At 42.2% G+C, this 23760-nt stretch overlaps 1 protein-coding gene across 1 annotated transcript in view; it reads right to left on the bottom strand.

The window, feature by feature from the left end:
* Nucleotides 1-2276: 2276 nt before the first annotated feature.
* OTC (ornithine transcarbamylase) overlaps nt 2277-23760 on the bottom strand; it is a 36049-nt gene continuing 14565 nt past the window's right edge. The window contains exons 5-10 of the mRNA XM_077807223.1: nt 18681-18834; nt 8986-9108; nt 6811-6864; nt 6581-6730; nt 4494-4631; nt 2277-2336 (exon numbers count right to left, since the gene is read on the bottom strand). Of these exons, the coding sequence (XP_077663349.1) occupies nt 2277-2336; nt 4494-4631; nt 6581-6730; nt 6811-6864; nt 8986-9108; nt 18681-18834 (679 nt within the window). The remainder of the gene's footprint in view (nt 2337-4493; nt 4632-6580; nt 6731-6810; nt 6865-8985; nt 9109-18680; nt 18835-23760) is intronic.

The raw sequence follows: 23760 nt of genomic DNA, 5'->3' as shown, positions 1-23760 counted from the left end.
TAATTAATTAAATCTCGCAACACCTTTGTGAGGTAAGGAAGTATTATTAGGCCCATTTTACAGATCAGGAAACCAAAGCACAGAGGTAGGTAAGACAGAAGGTGATTTTTAAATGAGTTTATTGTAAAATATTTATCCTTGAAAATATCAACAATAAAATTAAGTGTTATTAAAAAGCCATCTGTCTTTTATGACAATATATTAATCCAGATCATAATAAGATTAGTTTTATCCTAAATACTGTAGGATTCATACAAGGTTCATGCGCTTGGCAACATTCAGGGCACACCCTGAGTGTTGTGTAGGAGCTGTGCACACACAGCTCCTCTCAAGGGCATGAACTTTGGAATCTCGCCCAGATGACATGAACCGTGGGAAGCCTCCCAGGACTGGGCTCAAGGCCTGAGAGCAAGGAATGCGGTAGATAGAAATTGGTAAATAAGAATGTTAAACAAAGCCAGTGTATTCCTTTTATCTGTTGGAGAATGTAATGCGCGGGGGGAGAGAAAGAATAAAGGAGAGGGTGGAAAGCTGACAGGCAGAAGTCCGTTGGCAGATCAGCCTGTTTGCTTGCTTAAAAGCTCTGTGCTGTCTTGTCATTGAACTGCAACAAAATACAATTTTGGGAAAGGATTGGCAAAACGTAATTGGCTAACTCTCAACAAGCATTAAGGCTTTGATTCATCAAGGTACATAGGCAGCTGGGTAATTTTAAGCATGTGACTAATCCCATTAACTTCATTGGGACTAAATGCATGTTGAAGTACCTTGCTGCACTGAGGCCAAATTCACTAAGCAGTACCTAGTACAACCAAACATATGCCAGAGTGCACACATCTATGCGAACACCATACACATACACAAAATGGGGAAGTAAAACATTCATTCTTCTGGGCTGGATATTATTTCCCTGTAAATGCCCTCTTCATCTATCTTAACTGCTTTGATCATCTTCTTTGAGATCAAAATAATCACATCATTATTGAAGCTCTTCTGATTTTGTAATGTAATTTTGACAAGAGATACACAAATGAAAAACTGAATCAATCACACACTGTGTAGTCAAATGGGTTTTAAAAGAATTTTTTTTATCCCCCGTGAAATGCTGTTTCAATAATGTGTGGCCCAGCAGTGAATTCCAATTGTGAAGTGGATCAAATAGTGTTTGAAGCTAGTCAAAAACTGCAGAAAAAAATGCACTAGATTGTTTTGAGATTTTTTCATCAATATTTTTTTCTGGAATTTCACCTTTTTGAAAAATTCCAACTCGTCTAAGAGCTGGTTTAAAAAAGATAGAAATTTGGGGAAAGGTTTGAAAACATTTTATGCCAAGTTTTCACTGAAATTTCAAAAATTCACAACCAACCTACAGTTGTCACAAACTTCTGTTTACTACCAAGAGGGATTAACTTGTATGTACACCACATGTCACTGCTAGATGAAACCTAGCAAACTCCTGCCGTACAGCAACATTCACTTAGGACCACCTCATCTCTGGTTTTTGCCACAAAGAGTACGAAAAGAAGGGAAGACTTGCTTCGTTAGCCAAAATTCTGTCCGGGGGGGGATGACGGAGCGGGGCGAGGAAGAATAGTGAGCCCATACTTCTTGCCATCTTTCTTCTCCCATACCCAACCCTGTGGCAGTCCCTCTGTGTGAACCACATCACTATTCTCCAGCAAGCCCTCAGGAATTTTCCTGTTTATGATAATTTGATAGAGCCTCTGCGGTCTCAAACCCAGATTGAGGTGGGGTTACAAGGTGGCCAGGGTGCAGCTAGGGAAATTGTACTAACAAGGGAATATTGAGGTCCCAGAATATAGTAAGGAGGTGCTAGTTCTCTGCACATGTGCTCCGAGATCAGCAAGAAAACCCAGTAGATTTAGGGGCAGCTGCATAGTGGTTATATAATAGATTTGGAGCTTTACAACACTAGTTCTACCACACCATACATAAACCACTGCTTATGATACTGCTGGATCCATTTGTTAAACTACAGCTTTGGAAAACTTAAAAGACATGAATCGATATAAAAGCTACAGAACTTAAAGCATCTAGAAAAAGCGCTACTCTTGCAATGCTGCACTGTTTAATTCACATCATCTCCAAGGTTTTCATGAGTGCAAAGCAATATCATACAGTTCAGTGGAGCCAACCTATGCAATTTTATGAAGGAATCATTCATTGCTTTGATCCTGTATGAAAGACAGCTATATATTTGCAGACCAGAATATTCTGCTGGTGAGGAATATTTTCTCTTGGCAGGAACCCAAGCATCAAAATGTAGGTTTCTGCAGCTGTGGTGAGTAATCTGTCAGCAGGGAAACCATGACAGCCTAGAGGGGGAGGGAAAAAAAACCCCAGTCATATTGGAAACAGACACTGCAAACAAAATAAACAGGGAAAAAATATTTTTGAGTTCCAAGGCTTTGTGCTGAAAACGATTTTTCCCAGCAGAAACTGCATGCTTAGATTTATTTTCTAGAATTTCCAATGGCAAAACATCAAAGAGTCTAAAAATTAGTGTGTTCTGTTAGTATTCAATAGGTTTCCTCTGTGCACACCATACATGAATGCACAATAGGGGTGGAGTTCAGAGAAACAATGCTAGAACCAATATCAATACTGGACCAAATTCTAAAGTCTTTTTAACTGAATTCTGTCTGCAGTTACTCCTGATCCGCACTTGTGTATATGGGAGCAAAATTTGACCCTCGATGCAGACATGAGCAAAATTTCCATTGACATCAATAGGAGTTTTACTTGAATAAGGACCTCAAGATTTGGCCCAGTTTAACTACAGTTGTTGTTGCCCCATAAAATAGAAAACCCTGGCTGTATTGTGTGTCATGCAACTTTCTTGCTTGCTTCATACTTTCTGACAATCTTTAGATATATCAATTGTAGAATGAGAGTATTGGAAAGTGGCAGTCAGAGAGAAGTAAGATTGTATCTAATCAGATTTGTTTTTCTCTATGTGTTGTATACACAGACCCTGCACTTCTGTTCTTTCTCTAGTTTATATTGCCACTGTTTTACAGTAATATCTGATCGGAAAGGTGTGCTTAGAACAAATGCAAGTTCCTCTGCGAATGCTGGTGACCCCATTTCTGTTTTCTCACTTCGAGAAGGTTGATGTTTGTCAGCATGACTGTTCTAAAACCTACAGTAACTAGTAGTTGTGAAAAATATGACACTGGTAGGAATACTGAGGATGGAGTTACAATTTGTGTTTAATGCTGAATATATTCTTGTAGCTCGCATGGTACACTTAGCGTTATCCAGGGCTATAGCCCAATATGTAAGTAGAGAGCACATACTTTTACTTCAAAGGCTTCATTTCGCAATCCTTCAAGCAAAATTCCCACTACCTTCCATGGCAGCTCTGAGAGCCATCTCTGATGCCATCTGCTATAACCATTTTTTAAAACTGTAGCCTTTATAGCACCATTCTTGGGATCGGTATTTGGAGTGTTTGAAAGAGGTGGAGCTAAGAGATTGTCAACACTATTGAGGTTACAGCAGCATAGCTATGGTGCTGGTGCCGTAACCCTACAGTGTAGGCACACGCTACAGAGACAGAAGGGTTCTTTCATTGCAGCAGTAACTTCACCTCCTCAAGGGATGATAGTTAGGGCAATGGAAGCATTCTTCCATTGACTGACCAGCATCTGCACTGGGAGTTTAGATCAGCGTGGCTGCAGCACTCAGGGGTATGGAGTTTTCACACCCGAGTGCCAAAGGTGGGTCAACCTAAGTTTTACGTGTAGACAAGGCTCAAGCTAATTGCTAGTGTAACTCAATGACTTCCATACAATAAATTGCAGTTAAAAGAGTAGATCTCACTCAATTAAAATAATCTGGGTCAAGCAAGATTAGATTTAGGTACAAGCAGGAAAGAGTTGACATTTGATGCACTTAAAACCATGACATATTAGGGTAGGGTTTTGAAACATTTATATTAAGGCACGGGCTTTACTGAGAAGTCATGCTAAATTCAAATCTGGATTGAAGGGTAGAACGATAGTCAAGTACTGCCTAACCCCGAACTCATGGGTGGCAGGTATCGTAGGCAGAGGTAGGCTGTGCCTCCCCAAACAGCCTAGCATGGCCCTGCCCATGCTCCACCCCCAGGCCAGGCCCCCTCTCTGTGGTTCCCAGCTCCCTAGCTGGCCCGGGCTGGCTGGTACTGGCTGGCCGGTACTGGCTGGCCTGCCTCCTGTAGGGACTCAGGGGGCTGGTACTACGGCTGCACCGCCTGGCACACCAGGGCTGACCGTGCTGCTGCCCGGAGCACCAGGGCTGGGGCCTCGCCCCGTGGCTGTCTGGAGTTGGGGCCGGAGTCTGTGGTGGGGGTGCTCTGGGCTCCTGAAGGGGAGGGGGACAGAACGGGAGAGGTGAGGTGGGGTTTTGGACACAAGGGGAGGGACTAGCTGCCCCCAACAGCCAGGTCACCGGCCACCCATGCCCAAACTGTTATTTGGTTTTCATACCATAATTGTCCATTTTCTGTTTTCAGCCTCCTGGAAAACCAGTGATTGTGGAGAATAAAATACTTCATCATCAACTTCTTCTGGCTTTCTTGGTAAACAGTGTAAAAAGGTCCAGTCAGAGGCTGCATATTTTCCAGTCTAAAGATAAAAAAGCATGAAAGAGTTGAGTGATGTGATGGTACATTAGCAAGATCTTTAAGTGGTGAGCAACTGGTTTGGGCCAGATTCTGATCTCATTTACACTTGGTGCGAACCCCAAGTAATTCCACTGATGTCAGCAGAGTTAGTCCAGATTGATACGAGTGCAAATAAGATAAGAATCCATGGTGACATCCTGGGCCCATTCAAGTCAAAAATGGGAATTTTACCATTGATTTCAGTGAGGCCAGGATTTCATCACTAGACTTTTGTCTTTGAAAGGAGAGTAAGAATTGTGGTGAAGCAGCAGGTCAATCAATAAGTACACCCTGGACAGTAACACCACATGCGAACAAAATATATGGATAATGTCAATAACTGCATATTAAGACAGGCCTAAAAAGGCCTTGGTCAATTCTTTTGACATCAGTAACTCATAATACATCAATCTAATAGATGAACAAAGGATTACAGCATTTTAAGCAAGTTGAACCATGCCTCCTACTAGCATTCTGGGGACCGAGAGTTAAAACATGATCAGTTAGATCACTGATTCTAACAGAGACTAAAATGTCATTATTTATATTCCAATCGCTAATATTTTGTTTCCATTATCTCTAGCAGTTGTTGCTCTGATAAATATTTCAGCTAAATGGGTTTTTAAAAATATTTATTTAAAGCTTTGCCCATTTACAGATACATACAAATCTGCCCATCATGGTGTCCTGGCCGTGTTCTCTATGAATTGCAATATGAGCATTATTGCGACTTAGCCTGAGAAACAAAGGATCTTCTCTTGCAGTGTGGATATAATAAGGAGAGTTGGCTGGGAGGACCAGAAGGTTAAATAAAGAGTCCTTGAAAAGGGGAGAAGCAGAGCCTTGACTCTCCCTTCTGTTTGTGCCCCAGATTTATGCATTCAGTAAGAGCCCATCCAGAAAGGCCAGACTGAAAGAGAAAGCTTGGCGGGGAAGCCTCAGGTAACTCAGACAGCAATTGTGTTGGTTAGGGGGCTTTGCATTGGTGTGAAGTATACACCAATACCCATGACATTTCCTCATAAGAACTACCAAATGAGTGCTTTGATGGTGTTGATCTTTAAAAATGGAATCTACAGAAGTGGACCAGAACAAATAAACTCTGTACTGCCAACCTCAAGAGATCAAAAATCATGAGTCTGACACTTCCCCTGCCTCCCCAAAAAAATCAGGAGATTTTTTTAAAAGATTATATTGTGGTTTTTTGGTCTGTTTTTTAATTTTTAAACAACCCGAGCCCATCCCCAGTGTGTCTATGTGTGGCAGCTACTGCTGTCCACTCTCCCAAATGTATTGGGTAAGGTGATTCTGGCCTCTGCTGCAGGAATTCTCACCCCTAATCTGCCCACCCTCTGCCCAGCAATTAATCCTGTCCCCTTCCCGCCTCAGTTTTGCCCTCACCCAGCCCCCACCCTCAGTTCAGTTCCCCTACCCCATCAGCCTCCACCCTCCCCTCCCCCCATCCAGCCCACCCCATACCCCAGCCTCAGCTCTGCTTCTCCTGGTGTTCTTCATTCCTTTCTCATAGACCTGCGGGGGGTGGGGAAGGGGCTTCTTCCCTTACCAGGCTGGAGGGGGCGGCTCTAGGGGCTCTTCACCCCCCTCTGCCCCTTCCCAGGCCAGGTACTGCAGGGGGGTGGGGGAGGAGCAGAGGCACAGTCCTGTCTGTGTTTCTTATGGGAGAAGGGAGAGGAGCATCCCTGAGCTGCTGGGCACTTTGATCTCCCCTTCCCTCCTGCCATGAGAACAGCAAGTGAAGGGGAGAGACTCAGCCAGTTTCTGGCAGGGCTGAACTTTACAAGGGGGCAGGAGCTTCTCGCATCATCGCAAGACCAGCTCCAAAGCCCTCTGAAATACCATCACTCACAAAACATTCACAAGAGCTGGAAACACTGTCAACTTGACCTTTACCTGAATTGTGATCTGGTAACCTTGAAAAGCCTTCATTCGCTCTGCCTTCTCCTCTTCTTGTCCCATACTTATCCATGTGTCCGTAACTAGGACGTTGGCTCCACTTGCAGCTTCCAAGGGGTCAGTTGTGAAAAACAATTTGGTGCCATACTAATGTGAATAAGGCAGGGGAGGTCAGACAACTTCATTTAAAACATAAAGTAAACCATATTTAACATACTGGCTCATACCTCTTTGGAGTACCCTTCAGCTACTTTAACTATGTTGGGGTCCGGTTCAAAGCCCTGTCAAAAAGATGATAACGTTACAATGCACATTTACATTATTATTTTATTGAGCTGGTCAGAAAAACTTTGATGGAACCATTTCCCATGGGAGAATGCTGTTCTGTCTAAATCAAAATGCTCTGCAAAACTGCGTCGATTTTACTGAAATTACATTTTGGAGAAAAACTGGGGAAAGGTGTGTTGGAATTCCCTTCGAGAACTGTTTCCACGTGGCCTCCCAAGAACTCTGTTCTACTCCAGACGTCGTCACTGATATTTTTACTTGGCATACAGCAATGCAAAGCTGAGTTGATCAGACACAAACGCAGGGAGTGGGTAGGGCATACCACACATTCAAAGTTACTCAGCAAACCACTTCTTTTATATATATAGAGTTACACATTGCATTTACTAAACATTGCATTATACGTTTTGGGATTGGTTTGATTATGTTGCAGGAACCAATCCCTGTGAAGCATATTCTGTCCACATATTGTTATTCTTGTTACTAGTAAATGTTTCTCTGGGTGTTCTCCCTCTTATCTTAGCTGGCTCAGACATTCTGTCTTTTTAGCCTGCTGACATATTTATTTAGCTAATTTAGCACAAATGTTCTGTTTTCAGCCTACTGATCTCTTTATCTTCCTAATCCTATCCTCCAAAAACTGTTGAGGCCTCCCTCCAGGTGTTAGTTATTCAGGCCAGGCCAGGCCAGGCCTCATCAACAAGGTGTTCCAACAATGTTAAAACATTCCATTTTGACACTTTTGAAACAGATTATTTCAATTTTTCATTTTGAAATAACTTTGTCTTGATTTTTTATTCTGTGTTATACTATATGTTATCAGATTTTTAAGTTAAAATTAAAACAAAACAATTTTGTCTAAATGAAAAATTTCAGTCAATGTAAAGCAAGGAGTTCTTTGTAATTTTCCTTTCCAGAGACTTCTGAAACTTTCAAGTTTCATTCCGATTTGGAACAAAGCAAAATTTTGGGAAGCCCAGTGTCCATCCCCTGCACAATTCTATTATTTATATTTAAGTAGGTGCTGAAAGGCCCCAGTCAGGATCAGGACCTCATTAGGTAGAGTACAACACAAACACACTGTAGAAGGGCAGTCCCTGCCCCAATGAGTCATGTTGCATTTTAATTTATATATAAAAGAAAATCTATGTAAAAAATCTACCAAACAAAACGTGCATATCCATTGAGATTAAGGCAACTATGATACCAAATAGCAAAGATAAGGAGATTTATATTCCTGCTTGACACCCTGTTCCTCTCCATCTGCTGTGCCTAAGCCAGTGTTTCTGAATTGATGAACCAGAAAGGAAATCAGGGGCATCATGAGATGTTGAAAATTTTATTATAATCTAAAGCAAAGAAAATCTCACTCCTCCACTCCCCACACATCCTTACCCTTTAAGGGAAGTATTCTCTGTCAACCTTCCAGGACACACACAAATAAATTATATTGCCTTAGCATTGTTCTCACTGGAATACTTCTATGGTAAATATAAAGTGGTTTGGTGTTTGTTTACTCTGAATAAGTGGTTGCCAACTTGAAAAGGTTGTGAAACACTGGTATAGGCTATGTGCTATTGTAAACCACACACTGTCTGCGTCTGGTGTTCTGTCCCATCTAGTGGCACCAAGACCAGTTAGAAAGAATTAAATGAGCCTGCTCTACAGCCTTAGTTAAGAGCCAGTTGACTTTTGGCTCATGCACTAAGCTCCAGAGGTCCCAGGTTCAATCCCACCTATCAACAACCGGGGTCTGATGGTGTTACACTATGTCTTCCTGGGGATCTCCTTAAATCAAGGTACTGAGACCCCATAGTGAAGCACATAATGGTGGTCTTTTTTAGACTGTAAGTAATGTGGGGTAGAGAGCTTATCTCTTTCTTTGCATGAAACTGCACTTTAGCCCCTCTAGAAATAAATAATAATTCAGCATGTTTTCACTGTGGGCTACATTGTGGTGGCACAATGATGGGGGAGGAACCTCTTCACACTTGTGTGGCCTATGCACAGGCTAGCCAGATACACAGCTTCTGGGAGGTATGCAAGTGTCTGAGAATAGAACTTGAGTCTTAGAAAGTTTTACTTCCCTTCCTCGAAGTGCAGGACTCTCTTACCTTTGGAGTAGCGACACGCAGATGCATTCCAAATTTAGCAGCACTCATCAGGATGGAGTTCAGGACATTGTTTCCATCACCAATCCAGCTTATTGTGAGCCCCTTCAGATATCCATAGTGTTCCTCACAAGCAAATAACAATACCGCAATTATGATTTTGGAGATTCAGCAAACAAGTGGCAAAAGGTGCCAGGAGTGGTGACAACACTAGTTACACTAGTGAGTGTAACTTTGCCACCTTCAATTATGAGTAGCTGTCATGTGTGGAGCATTGCTTTGATCAAACCTGTAGCAGTCACAGGATGGTCACTCCAGAAACCAGCAATAAGACTTTACAAAGCTGAGCGAAAAAAAGCATCCTACAGCTGAACTTAAATCCAAGAAAAGACAACTGAATGAGTATACCCCCTTAAATCCAAGAAAAGACAACTGAATGAGTATACCCCCTTGTCTTATACCAGCAGTTCTCAAACTGTGGGTTAGGCCCCCAAAGTGGGTCATGACCCCATTTTAATGGGGTCACCAGGTCTGGCATTAGACTTTCTGGGGCCCAGGGGCCCAAAGCCAAAGCCTGAGTCCCACCGCCTGGCTGAGCAGCAGGGCTCAGGCTTTGATTTCAGCGCTGGGCAGCGGGGCTCAGACTACAGGCCTCAGACTACAGGCCTCCCACCTGGGGCTGAAGCCCTTGGGCTTCAGCTTTGCCCCCCTGGGTCGTGTAGTAATTTTTGTTATCAGACGTGGGTCACGGTGCAATGAAGTTTGAGAACCCCGTCTTATATATAGCAGAGTGTTATTGCTTCACCTTGACTTAAACTTTGATTGTAGTGTTTTCATAGCAGAAATATATATAGCTATCAAAAGGTAAAGGGCAGGATTTTCAAAAGCTCTTAGGTGATCTACAAAGAGAAGTTGTCTTGAAAGCCAAGGAGAATTGTACTCCTATGACACTTAGATGCTTTGAAAATCCCACTCCAAGTCTACTGGGAGTCAAGTGGAGTGAAATTCCTATTTCTATTTTTAGCTTTGCACATGTATCAAAAGGTTTAGCAATCGTCAACATTTTAAAACCAGCTATGGGCACTCACGGTCAGGCCGTGTCTGCACTGAGGATTTGCCCCAGTTACGGCCATTGGTGTAGCTGCAGCAGTACAAATTTGTATAGTTAAGGAAAGCCACAGTTAGTAGTGGTAGAGGTTTCAAACTGAGGTAAATGCCACCAGTACAAATAGTGGCTTTGTCAGTTTACAGTTAGGGTTTGTACCAGGGCAGCTATACCCGGAGCTGGCCATTGATGGCTGGAAGTGGGGGCAAATACTCAGTATATGCAAGACCCAAGAAGGAGCAACTGGAAATGAGCTCCACAGTTCTGCTGATCAGACCAATTGAAGGTCCTTTTCAAAAAAGGGGCTTATTTAAAATAAGCATCTCTGGATGTACCATAGTAACTCCAGGGCAATATGCTTTTTATACAAAGATAAAACCAAATATGTTCACTCTTTCCCCTGTGCCCCCAGTAAGGATGAGAGGACTTGAAACATGATCTAGAGCCCTAGGTCACCCGTTCCCGCCCAGTTTGCTGTTGTATTGTAGTAGTCAAAAGCCATTGCCATTGAACAATTATTTAAATTAAAAGACTTGGGGTTTGGCATAGTGGACAAGCATCCATGTAGACAGTCTCAGCAGAGATCTGGGGGCCTGAACAAGAATAGAGAGGGAACTCCCCTTTCTCTCCCAGAGATGGCCTCTCCAAAGCAACTTTTGTGGACTTGTTCCAGGGCAAAAATATCGTAATTTCTGACAGTGGCCACAGCTTTTTTGTGTCAAAAATAGCAACATTTGGGATATTTAATGTAATTCATAGAAAAGTACTTGAGAGCCAATCTCTGGTGCCTGACTTCACCCCAGGCCCATATCATCCTTTGGGAGGCTTCACAAATCCCCAGTAGTAAGCCCAGCATTGCCAATTTGGTTTGTCCTTGTAGCTGGCAGGCAATTGCATCTCCTCCCGGCACAGCTACAAACATTTCACCAGCTGGAATCATAATGCAAATGACTCGTAGGCAGATCACTGGCTGAAAGGATGTTTCTGGAATACTATTAGGGGTTTACAAAAGAACAGGATAGGACTTGGTGGATACAGGGTATTGGAGAGTAACAGCTGGACAGATTTTCCCTGCATCCCCAAAAGCCCCACTGTATCCCGTTCTAGTGGTGTCCTCAGAGGAGGCCATGCCAAGCCTCTAGTTTCAGGGGTTAATTCCCATCTAGGGTACAGTAGTAGCAGGGTGGAACTCCCAGCTGGGAGCTAATTAGTTGCAACTGAGCCTCTTTGGGCTCATTACTTTAAAACTGAAGTTACAAACTGTAGTGTGTGAGGCACTTGCTGGTGGGCCATGGAAAGCTGGCCACTCCTATGGTGCCAGCTCCTCTTTATTTCCAGATGCTAAACTGCATTAAAAGAAGCAAACATATATTAAATACTTTCCTATGTGATGTTCTCATGTAGCCAGTTTGGCCACAGAGATGCTATGGGATGGCAAATAGGAGCAGAGATGGTCCACACAGCCAACTTTATATTAAAATGCGGCCCATGCTAAAACATTGAGAAACGCAGCCTTAAAAATGGTTGCGAGATACAAGGGCGTTGTGCTGACCCAAATCCAGAGGAAGGAGCTCTGAGGAAGCTTAGGAGCTACCCTGTATGGTTTGTACTTCTCCTTTTTCTATTTTAGAGTTCACTGCTTGTAAAACTGCACAGAAGGAATACAGCAAGAGACTTTTGCTGTAATGGTAACAATCTAGGTTAAACCAGGACCATGACAATGAAGCCACAGAGAGTGACATGTGACTTTTCTCTGCTGTCATTCCACCCTCAACCCTAGTACGCGGCCTTAGGTATTTTATCCAGTTGGCCATGATTGCGCTACAGTTTCCCTTTTCATTTTAGGCATGACAACCAAGTATTCTGGTTTTAAGTAAAACCACAAAACTGAATGTTCTTAAAGTCTGGAGCCCTTTCCCCCACATGATTGCCTCTCTTTGGCAGTCTGGGAGTGCTCTGAAATGCAACAAAACTTGGCTTCTGCTCTTTACTGAAAAGACCCACCTATATGATTAAAGTTGCCCATACAATCTATTTCTTTTCATGTCGAGACTTAGTTTCCAGGTTTCATGCAGTCCCTACCCTGGGCTGCAGCTTATCAGAAAATTTCAGAAAAAACACAAACTGAATACACATCAGTTGTTGTTATTTTTGTTTGCTTGCTTATTTTAAAGGAAGCCATGCCGTAAGCCTCTCCTTCTGAAAGTGGAAGAGGCTAATTTAGTTAATTAGGAAGTTTCAGGTCTATCTCATCATCTGATTTTCTTTCTAGCCAGCCACAAACTGTAACACCAGCTTGAGTTGATACTGTAAATTATTGACAATATTAATCATACAGGATTCAATTATAGCATGCATTTGACTAATGAGTCAATAATTTGGCATAATTTAAAACATAAATCTAGTGGGGTAGCCAGAAAACATATGTGTACAGGAGGCAGCTTGGTTCAGTGGATAGTGCTTCAGAGTGGGAGTCAGGAGACCTGTCTTCTATTCCTGGCTCTGCCACTGACTTGCTGTGACACCCTGGGCCAGTCACTTCACCTCTGTTTCCCATTTTATCTATTTAAACTGTAAAGTCTCCAGGGCAGGGACTGTCTTTTACTACGTGTATATACCACACCTAGTACAATAGAGACCTGGTTTGGTTGGGATCTCTAGGTGCTACCATAATATGAGCACTCATCATTTGATAGATCCATGAGTGGCTATTAGCCAGGATGGACAGGGATGGGGTCCCTAGCCTCTGTTTGCCAGAAGCTGGGAATGAGTGACAGGGGTGGATCACTTGATGCTTACTTGTTCTGTTCATTCCCTCTGGGGCACCTGGCATGCGCCACTGTCGGAAGACAGGATACTGGGCTAGATGGACCTTTCGTCTGACCCAGTATGGCCGTTCTCATGAAGTGAGTGACAAGAATCTCTTAGTTTGGGTTCTGTGGGCCACATAGTTGATGGCAAAAGAAGCTAACAGGGACAATATGGCAGCTGTCTTTGATTTGGGCAATAGTGCAACAACTCACGGTATTGAAAATACTTAAAGAGGAACTTCTCAAAGTCTACAACAACGAAGGTATAGAAAACTTAAAGGGGGTGAAGGAGCATGTTCTGAAAGAAAGGTTCTGAAAGAAAACAAAGATAATAAAGTGAGCAACAAACAAAAATTAAAAAGCAGCATGGTATTTGTATTTCCTGACGTGCCCAGCATTCACTATCTATGAGGATGGAGCAGTCACTCAACAATGGCAGAAATAGACAAGCAGACTCCGAAATCTGTCAGCTCTACTTGATATTGAAATTCCAAGTTTCACTTCTGCTACTTTGTGGACAAAGAGGGCAATGATATTTATATATCACTGGCCAACTAACCAGTTAGCAGAGGTGAGGATAGCCTTGAGAAAGAGTGAGCATTGTGCCTGACCACCTCTTTACAAAAAGGATTGTGGTGTAGGAAACATATGACTTCAGACAAGTGAGATAAGAACCAGGTGAGGCATTGACAAACTGATCCACGCTCACATGTGAGTCAGCTGACATGGACAGAGAGATCAAGATCTAAATAGTGCAAAATTGTTCATCAGTCAAGCTTCACAGAACACCTCTTAGTAAGCCAGAGCTTATATCGAACAGAGTTTAAGCATTGGATGAACTATGGAAGTGGCAGTCATGCGCCTTAAGCATGGAAGAGAATGGAAAACCTGTGTGTACACTAAAGGCATACAAGCCTATAATCCTAGAAGGCCAGGTCTCAAGAACAACCAAAATTGGGTCTCAAAACACTTGCAGAAGATCTGGTGGGTCATAACTACACCCAGGAGGATACTCAGCTCACCAACTGGTTGGAAAAAGAAGGTCATAGTTGTGGCAAGAAAAAATACTTCATTGCACAATGCCTATTCTAGGTGAGTTATAGGAGTTAAAGCTGAGCATTGGCAAAGGGAAAGCTGTCTTATGGAGTTAACATGTGAGAACTCCAGGTTAGTCAGGCAATGGCTACAGAATAAGACACTGATTCGGAGGCATATGAACACAGTCTTTGTGACTGGAGCACAACTCACAGCCTGTCAGAAATGCAGTGCTCTGAACACAGGACAGGAATAGAGAAAGCTCTGAAAGTAAACCAGAAGCACTTTCTGAAGTATGCATGTGTAAACTAAAATAGCAAAAGTGATGCTGTAAAAAAGAAGAAGAACAAATTAATAGGAATTATAACAGAGAAGAATAAAATGATGTTAAAGCATGCAGAGATTCGGGGAAAATGGAGATCCACTGGCACGCACAGTAAAAAGAAAAATCAGTCCTCTACTGGAAGAATTCTGGGGGCATACTGACAAAAGAGAAATTGCAGAAAAATATTTATAACGCTAAGGTAATAGCTATTATTAAAGAAAAAACCTTTCTGGGGTTAGACTTGTTTAGATACACACCTACTTTAATGTTTCTCTGTTGCTATTGCATTTTGTGTGTACATCTGTCCGACAGATTTCATATGTACGCAGCCTATCAATTCAGATATCACAAAAATGGCATTTTAGCTGATTTTAAAAATAACTAGGAGGATGCTCCCCTAGATTAGTCTTCCTACAGTCAATGTTCAGATAATATATGCCTTCATCTCCCTGAAAATCTTGCAAAACCCTGTAGTCCTGTTACAGGAAGTAACATCTGGACTCTATGGAGCTAACGGTTTGGGTGCAATATCCTACCTCTGTTCTTGGAACTGGTGAAATTCACTGAGTTATTAAAATACTGGTTTTTGCAACTACAACACAGTATGCAACAGGACAATATGTTCCCTGCTACTGTCTGATACATGAGAGAACAAAACCAAGGAAATCCCACTGCAGAAGTGCAAGCCAGAGAGGAAAAGAGGCTATGTGGGTAGCCATCACCAATAGTCTATGGGTGAGATTTTTACCCAGGCTCCACTTCTTTTACTCTGGGTAAAAAGGCCAGAGCAGTATTAGGGGAAGAGGCCAAAAGTGCCAGGTCTGGCTGGGGGAAGAGTCAGGGAGTGTGGGAGATAGCGGTGAGTCTGCCTTCTGAAGACCCCCTTGCAAACCTTGGTATGAAGGATGTGGTGGAGAGGTTGGGGGTTGGCAGCGGTCTGTCAGGGTGGGTCTACATTTTGGGCAGCCCAGTAAGGGTGAAGTAACATAAACAGGAGCCTGGACTTGTCTAAATTATATGGAGGGAAGCAGAACAGTCCAGAATCAGGAGCGTACTAAAGTGGCTTAGCTCCCACTCCCCCAAGGTGCCCTCTTACAGACAAAACACAAAATCTCATCCTATCTGTCTACCTCTAACCTCTCCCAGAAAAACACAGGGCAGGGCTGGGAGTCAGGAACTGTTAGGATATAGATATTCAGGCCTGTCTGCAAAGGCCTGTACTCTAAGAATTTAGGTGTATTCCTAACACTTGGCTAGTTATAGAGGTATAAAAGAAAGAATCAAAATCACTGTCTGCCAGCGTAAGGGCCTTCTCTTACTGTGACAGTCTGAGGCCCTGTTCTTAGGCTAAGGTCTTTGGCTAAGCAACCGAGGCAGCCATAAGCTGGAAAATGAACGGTCACATCCTCACATTCCAAACTAGTCACATTGAAAGGAGGTGCTATTGGGCTGTTAGTAATACAATCCTGTCCCGATAGTGCCTATCACCTCCAGAGAAAGGGAAGTGCCTAGAAAATGTAAAAGGAAACTTAGTTTGATAGCATCCTGCCTGGCAAGAACTCACTTATCAATAGCTGGGATGTGAAATCCTCACTTCTGTATCGTTTTGTCATTATAGTTCCCACTTTGCTATTGTTTGTCTGTATAATCTCTGTCTGGTTCTGTGATTGTTTCTGTCTGCTTATAATTAATTTTGCTGGGTGTAAACTAATTAAGGTGGTGGGATATAATTGGTTACATAATCATGTTACAATATGTTAGGATTGGTTAGTTAAATTTCAGGAAAATGATTGGTTAAGGTATAGCTAAGCTGAACTCAAGTTTTACTATATAGTCTGCAGTCAATCAGGAAGGGTGGGGGAGATGGGAACAGGGGTAAGGAAATTGGAATCATGTTTGGCTAAGGGCAGGAATGGGAACAAGGACACAGGTGTAAGGATCTGTGGTATCAGAGCTGGGAAGGAGGACACTAAGGAGGGAAACTGGAATCATGCTTGCTGGAAGTTCACCCCAATAAACATTGAATTGTTTGCACCTTTGGACTTCAGGTATTGTTGCTCTCTGTTCATGTGAGAAGGACCAGGGAAGTAAATGGGTGAAGGAATAAGCCCCCTAACAGGAACCTGCTACCTATGCGTCATGTTTTTTCTCTCCAAACCATAGAAGTAAAGTCAGAAAGAAACATGGAAGTTAATAGTGTGTGCTTTTTAAGCTCCAGCAGAAAGGCATCCCAGAGTACAGGTGACAGTGCACTAGTGAGTAGCACTGCAGCTGGTAAGTATGGAATATAATACTGTTATATAAAACATATGAGTCATATATGGCTATTGAAAACTTGCTAATCTCTGGTAGGAAAATAAGTGCTAATAGGTAGAGTGTTTATGAGACAAAAAATAAAAGCCCAGATGAAACTGTTTTACAATTACACTCAGCATTTAAATGAAACAAATGACTTTTTATCATTTCCAAAATTCTAGTTATGACTCACTGCCTTACATAAATTAAGCTGCACACAAAGGCTGGCTGAGTGCATCTCTCTCAAGTGTACCTCATTCTGAGGGATGACTCATTTCAGTTCCAAGGTTACCTCTGTTCCATAAAGACTTGGTGTCCCCTCACTTTTACAGCTGAAGATGACTTCTAACAAAAACAGGGTCATCAAATGTAGAAGGAGTCATTTACGCTAAAGCAGACTGAAGCTCCCGAGTCATAAACAGCGCATAACATGTCTCCTGCGGCTCTTTGCAGCACATATTAAAACGCTGTGTGATTTAATTATTAACCAGTCAGGATGCTTTAACTATGTTATTAACCAGCTGTAGTTGCTAAAATAGTAATAATACTTGGTCAGTCATTTTGCTGTGAGAAGAATATATATCTATATAAAAATGAAATATTTCCCATCATACTGTTTAAATATGAATACATAGTACTATAGTAAATGAAACAATGAATTCACACTACTGGGGCTCTTTGGGTAATGTTGATTGCTAATTTGGCTCCTGAACCACTGAGGTCTGAGTATCACTGCACTAAAGGAACGAGCCCGACAGCATGTAAAGTTTCCTGCATGAATAATTTTCTCTCCCCCTCATTCTGGTTCTTAGCCATATACTCTCCTACATTTGGGCCTTCACAGGCTGAGACATGACTGAATGATCTAGGAAATGGATAAGAACATAAGAACGGCCGTATTGGGTCAGACCAAAGGTCCATCTAGCCCAGTATCCTGTCTTCTAACAGTGGCCAATGCCAGGTGCCCCAGAGGGAATGAACAGAACGGGTACTCATCAAGTGATCCATCCCCTGTCACCCATTCCCAGCTTCTGGCAAACAGAGGCTATGGACACCATCCCTGCCCATGCTGGCTAAAACCACTCATGGACCTATCCTCTTTGAACTTATCTAGTTCTTTTTTGAACATTGTTATAGTCTTGGCCTTCACAACATCCTTTGGCAAGGCGTTCCACAGGTTGACTGTGCATTGTGTGAAGAAATACTTCCTTTTCTTTGTTTTAAACCTGCTGCCTATTAATTTAATTTGGTGACCCCTAGTTCTTGTGTTATGAGAAGGAGTAACTAACACTTCCTTATTTACTTTCTCCACACCCGTCATGATTTTATAGACCTCTGTCATATCCCCCTTTAACCACATCCATACAAAGTAGTTTCTATTCATTCAGAAAGTAAGGAAGCATTTGCCAAAATTTTCATCCATCCCTACAATGTACTGATGAATTTTATAAGCCAGTTCTTCAACTGGTTGTAAATTGGCATAGCTCTATTAACTTCAGTAAAACTATGATGATTTGCATTGGCTGAGGATCTGGCCCTGTATGTGTACAATTTTACATAGTTATCACATAAAATACTATATTAAAATCAGAACAACAAAATATGATCCTAATTCATTCCTTCTCAATGTAAGCAAGGTTTAATGTATCCTCATTAGGGACTTACACTAGTTTAACTAGATTGATTTAATCAATCTAGTTGACCCAGTGCATCTTTCTAACAGAAGACAAGGTCTCAGTCTCAACTATAAACAGGTTACGGCAAGGACTTCAGAATAAAATGCTGGCTCCATGGTAAATCTCTCACTGATTTCAATGGGGACAGGAGCTCACAGTTATCTTAATCTGTAAAGCACCCTCCACATTTTTTTACATCCTGGGGTCAGTCCAGCAAGTAATTTAATTATAAACTTAACTTCATTCCCACATAAATTGATGGGATTATTCAATTGCTTAAAGTATATTGTCCGATTGGGGCCTCTATAACCAACACATATTCCAAATGACATATCAGTTCCATCTCAAAATATCTAAGGATAAACTGCTTGGAATAGGACTTTTCCCAATATTTAGCAAGACTGATTAGTTTTCTAATAGCTGTGTTCTTATCAAGAGAAGGGTATTATTACCTGCAGTGTAAGGTAATCAGCTAAAATCTGGATAGGATGGTATGAATCAGACAGACCATTGACTATTGGGATTGTGGCTTCTTTCGCCAACAGGTCCAGATCAGATTGTTTATAAACTCGGGCCAAGACTGCATTTGTCATGCTAGACAGCACCCTACGGTAAAGCAAAAGATATCAAAGTCAAACATCATAAATATACTGCTTCTTTATTCTTCAATGTGCAATGTATAAATATTAATAAGTGGTGGTAATGAATAATTTTTTTGCAGTTGCCTGAATAATATACGATGTCTGAATAATCCACTAAAATGCAGACATTTAACAAGCTGTAAGAAGTAAAAGGAAATTATTGCTCCACACGCAATCCCATTCAATGATTTTCTATTTCATTTTTGATTGTCACTAAAGCAGAACTAATGATGCAACATTAATAAATGTGCAGGTAATAGAGGCGATTGTTTGACAATATAAAATGACAGGGATTCAATAACTCAGAAAGATGTAAAGAACAACAGTACCATCCTAATGTGTAACATATATAAATCTATTTTGTGACACACACAGTAACACTATTAAAGTGGCATCAAAGTTCTAAATTAAACTACAGGGATAAAGATATTTAGCATACATCACTGGCACTCTAGCTACAGCTCATGGTGTTGTGCCTTGGAAGTGGGGGTTCACAGAGGAGTATGGAATGAGAGCACTGCATTTTCTATATCATATGGATATTTTTAGGTGAATCTAGCATGAAATCAGAGGCTTAGCTTTGCAATTCTGTGCTTTTGTGGAAGTAATCAGGCACTCAAGTATAATGATTTTGAAGTATTTTGTATGTTCTAATGTTTTCTCGTAGCATCTTAAAACCAAAAAGGCAAAACTGTGAACAGAAGCGTATGGAACTGTGACACAAAGGCTATTGGTGGTTCATTACTCTGTCAGCAATTCTTGTCAGGCCTGGCACACTTACTGCACCTTCCACAGTTGTCATGATCTGTACCTAAAAAGTGTCGTGTAAGGTATCATACACAAACTGGTTTCACACTGGTCCGGAAAATCATTGTGAGGTGTATGTACAGGATATGTACAAACAGTTATAAATATGCACTAGAATTAGATTCTTTAAATGTGTTTGGCAAGCAGTACATAGGCCTAGTCTGCCCTAAAAAAGGGAATGTGTATTTGCTTGTCTGCCCAGCCTGGTTGTCTGTCAGAGACAATGATGCTATATTTACATAAGAGGTAAACAAAGCCATCAAGCTGGGGAGACAGCCTCTTAACTATCACAACAGGGGCAGCAGACTGCAAAAGTGAACATGGTCTCAGCTCCCTGGTGGACACAGCAAGCTGAGTTCCCAGCAAGGCTTCCTGGCTCTTGAAGTAGGCTCAATGAACTTTGGGAGGATATAAGGAGAGAGAAAAAACCATTCTGGCATCTTTCACCTGAAGAGACAAAGGAACTGAGGACTCTGAGATCCGTGAAGGGTTCTGGCCAGCTATACTGGAAAAGAGACTTCGTGAGAAACACTTCTTTGAACAAGAGAGTCTAATTAGTTAAATCAGGTTTTAGTCATAGAAGCATATTTTTATTTTCGTTTGCATGTAACCTTTCTATCTTTATTCCTTATACTTGGTATCACTTAAACCTATGTCCTTTTCTTAAATAAACTTGTTTTACTTTTACTATAAACCAATTCAGTGCAGGATGTGTTAACCCAAGTTAAATTAAGAGGCTGCAGTGTAATGTCTCCTTAAAGGAGGAACAAACTTAATAACTTCTGCAAGGGTTTGGTGAGACGGCTGGACACTGCAGGGCAGATGTTTCTGGGGAAATCTGGGACTGGGAGGGTGTTGGGGTCACTCTGCAAAAAGTAACTGAGCAGTGGGAGCCAGGGTGTTACCTGCTGGCGTTAGGGCTGGACACCCCAGCAGCATAGCATTTAAGGCACCCAGAGTTGCAGGGCCGCTGGTGACACAATCCCTCACTGCTCTTGATTGAACCCTAAAATGTCACAGGAATGCTCTTACAATTGGTGGATTGCTGACCTGCCATGATGGATTCTTACATCTCCTCTGGAAAGATAGATCCCAGTGTCAGAGTCCTTACACGGGCAAGTCTCACATTGAAGTCAATTATATTGTTGTTACAACTGAAGTCAAACATTCTTTATTCAGATAAGATTCCCATTAAGGGAGTTAATTCTTTTTACTGAAGTGTCTTTGCAGATTAAATTGTTGATGCCACCTATACAGGTAAAGAGGAAGAACTGAACAGAATAACCTGTAAGGTTGCTGTTTGTGCCATTATTTTTTTTCTAGCTAACACGTTATAAAGGTATGACTTTTGTTTAATCTACCTTGGATGCGTGTTTGGGGAAAATGTAGTTTTATCCAAACTCGTCATCATATGACTGATAAAGAGCTTCAAGAAGATAGATCCCTTTCAATGTATGGTAGCTACAGGGAACTCAGCCATAACATGGCCTAATGCTAGATTTCTTGCCTAACCTGTTGAAAAGGTAGCCACTGCAGTGAATACTGGAATCAGTGAATACTGACCATGTGCCTTATGATTAAGGTATCACCTTTTGTAACCCTGACTCATGTCACAAAACTGGAGCCAGGAAATAAAGGCCAGTCTCTTACCAGCATTACTGTGTCACACATACCTTTGTTATGCTACTAGGAAGTCCAACTGAGAACTGAAGGTCCTGTTAGTATCTAGACCAGACTGAAGTCACTAGGAAGCTGGAGCTGGCCTGAGGGGAGACCAGGCTCACCCATGGCTGAATCGGGCTGAAGCTAATTTGAAAGAAATAGCCTATAGCTGGGTTTGCCCAGAAAGGGAGACCTGGACTAAATCAGAGTGATCTTGAGAGAAGCTGGAGCCCATGAAGGTGTCTGTGAGTTTCTGAAGACAATCGGAGGGGCAAGGCCCTGCACCCTGGGGCTGATTACCAGTGGTTACCCTGTATCTGGGAAAGTTACCAAGATTTCTATGTTGATACTAACTCAATGTAACGCTTATGATATTTGGGAGTTTTGCGATGTCTGGTGTTTTTCATAAGGCCCCCAGGTCCTGCAGACATGTGATTATGTGTGACTCTCAACTTTAATTTAAAAAAAATTGCTAGCCCTGATGGGTGTGGAGGAAAGCTTGAAAATATGACCCAAGTGCACCTTAAAGCCTCAAAAACCAAAAGGCAAAGAAAAATAACTCCCTGGTTATTTTTTTGAAAGTCTTGTAATTTTAAAGCTAATTTCGAGATTTGGGAGCACTGGGTGTGGCAATAGCGCAGACTCATGGAACAGCGCCCAAAGATTCAAGGAGACAGGGAAGTGTTTCTATCCAAACTGCATATCCCTATTGTTTAAAAACGGTTCTTGAATAAATGGTTTAATCTTCTAATTCAACGCTACCAAGCCACTAGTGGGGTTGTTAAAATGGCTTCGGGGCATATAGTGGTGGGCAGGTGAAAGGTGCAAGCCTATCCCTTACAAATGTAGGAATTGACTCCTGCTCATCTCAGTGGACTCTCAAGGTTAACAACTGACTGCTTCAGTGCCAGTGCTGCAGCTCAGCACCTGTGCTGTCGTAATGTGTGGTGACCTGTACTGATGTCACGGTAGAACAATATGGCATGGCAGGTACACGGAATGCTGGCAGCGTTTCCATTTTCCTGGTGGGCCGGACATACTAAGCAGCAGTGAAAATGTTAAAGACTCTTCATAGGCTAGAACTCTGTTATTGTGTAAGTGTATGTCTTTAAGAGCTATTACGTAGCACAGAGGAGCTCTGTTATGGCCAAATTATAAGTCACTAAAATGTGTTCTCAGTGGAAACGTTGACAAACGCTGACCTGCAACGAGGCTGTATTTCAACTATAATAAAACCTGTGGGCCTTTTACAGCCCTCTATCCCCCTTTACATTAAGCTTCAGCCTCCACTATTCCTAAGCCGTTAGAGCCCTAGGTATGAAGCTGTAATTATTTGAAATACTCTCCAGACTTGTTAAAACTCCAGTATTCCTTGTTTTTTATTGTCTGTTTATTTTCATGCTCCTTGAACCAGGCTTCTATATTGATATCTACCTATATGCTAATAATGCTAGGGAGGTCACTCACAATACTTCATTTGTTCTTTGTGTGAATGGATCAGTCCTGCTCCTGGGGAAGTCAAAAAGGATTTTGCTATTGACTTTATTCAGAGCAGGAGCAGGCCCACTGTATCGATCAGAACATCTTTGTTAAGTCGAGCAGCTTGCCTGCCAGATCAGTAAATGACCAACAGCCTCCAAACTAAATACAGGGTCTGTGCTTTTTCTGTGCGGTGTTGCCTGGGGATGGCTTTCTTTTAAGTGGTGGGGGGTACTCTCCCTGGTAAGTCTCACCCTTTTTCCCCTGTCCCTGGAACCAGTTGCTAACAGCAAAGTCTAAACTCCTCATCTTCCCTGCTAAACCATCCTCTCTTCCTCCCTCTGTCACCTTTGGCAACTTCCTACCCTCCCTGTCAGTTTGGTTTGCAGGCTGGAGGCCACCCTCCACTTCCCTCTTTCCTTTGACCCCCTACCTTCATGCTGCCACCACATCCTGCCCTTCTCCAAAACCCATCCATTCCTTAAGCAAAAAAAAAAAAAAACAACCCCGCTCTAAACAATTCTCACTTGAATTACTGCAACTTTTCTTCTCTGGCATCATGGACCCTCACCTCATTCCATCCAAAGTGCAGCTGCAAATACCTTTGCTCTGACCACATCCAGTCGCTCTTTAAATCCCCTAACCTTTGCCTTGATCAAATGTGGTCTTCACGTTCCAGCTTTGGCAAATATCTCCCAACTGCCACTGTTATTTTTGTGTCCATTTGATCCCCTTTCCCTCTCTCAAGCCTGTCAACAATTTCCTGCTACTTGCTTTTCAAACCCTCTTAAATGGTGTGTTCTCACTTTACTGCTAGCCAGTGAGAAACCAGCAGGCAGGAAGGGGCTGGGAGAACAGTGCTCTCTCGAGCTGGGGGAGGAGCTCTCCCTCTGCCTTTAATAGAGCAGGGGAAGCTGTCCCCCTTCTGTTGTAATACTTCCCT

The sequence above is a fragment of the Eretmochelys imbricata genome, chromosome 1 (genome assembly GCF_965152235.1).
Source record: "Eretmochelys imbricata isolate rEreImb1 chromosome 1, rEreImb1.hap1, whole genome shotgun sequence".
NCBI lineage: Eukaryota > Metazoa > Chordata > Testudines > Cheloniidae > Eretmochelys > Eretmochelys imbricata.
The sequence above is the reverse complement of the archived record's forward strand: the minus strand, read 5'-3'. Positions and strand labels throughout refer to the sequence as shown.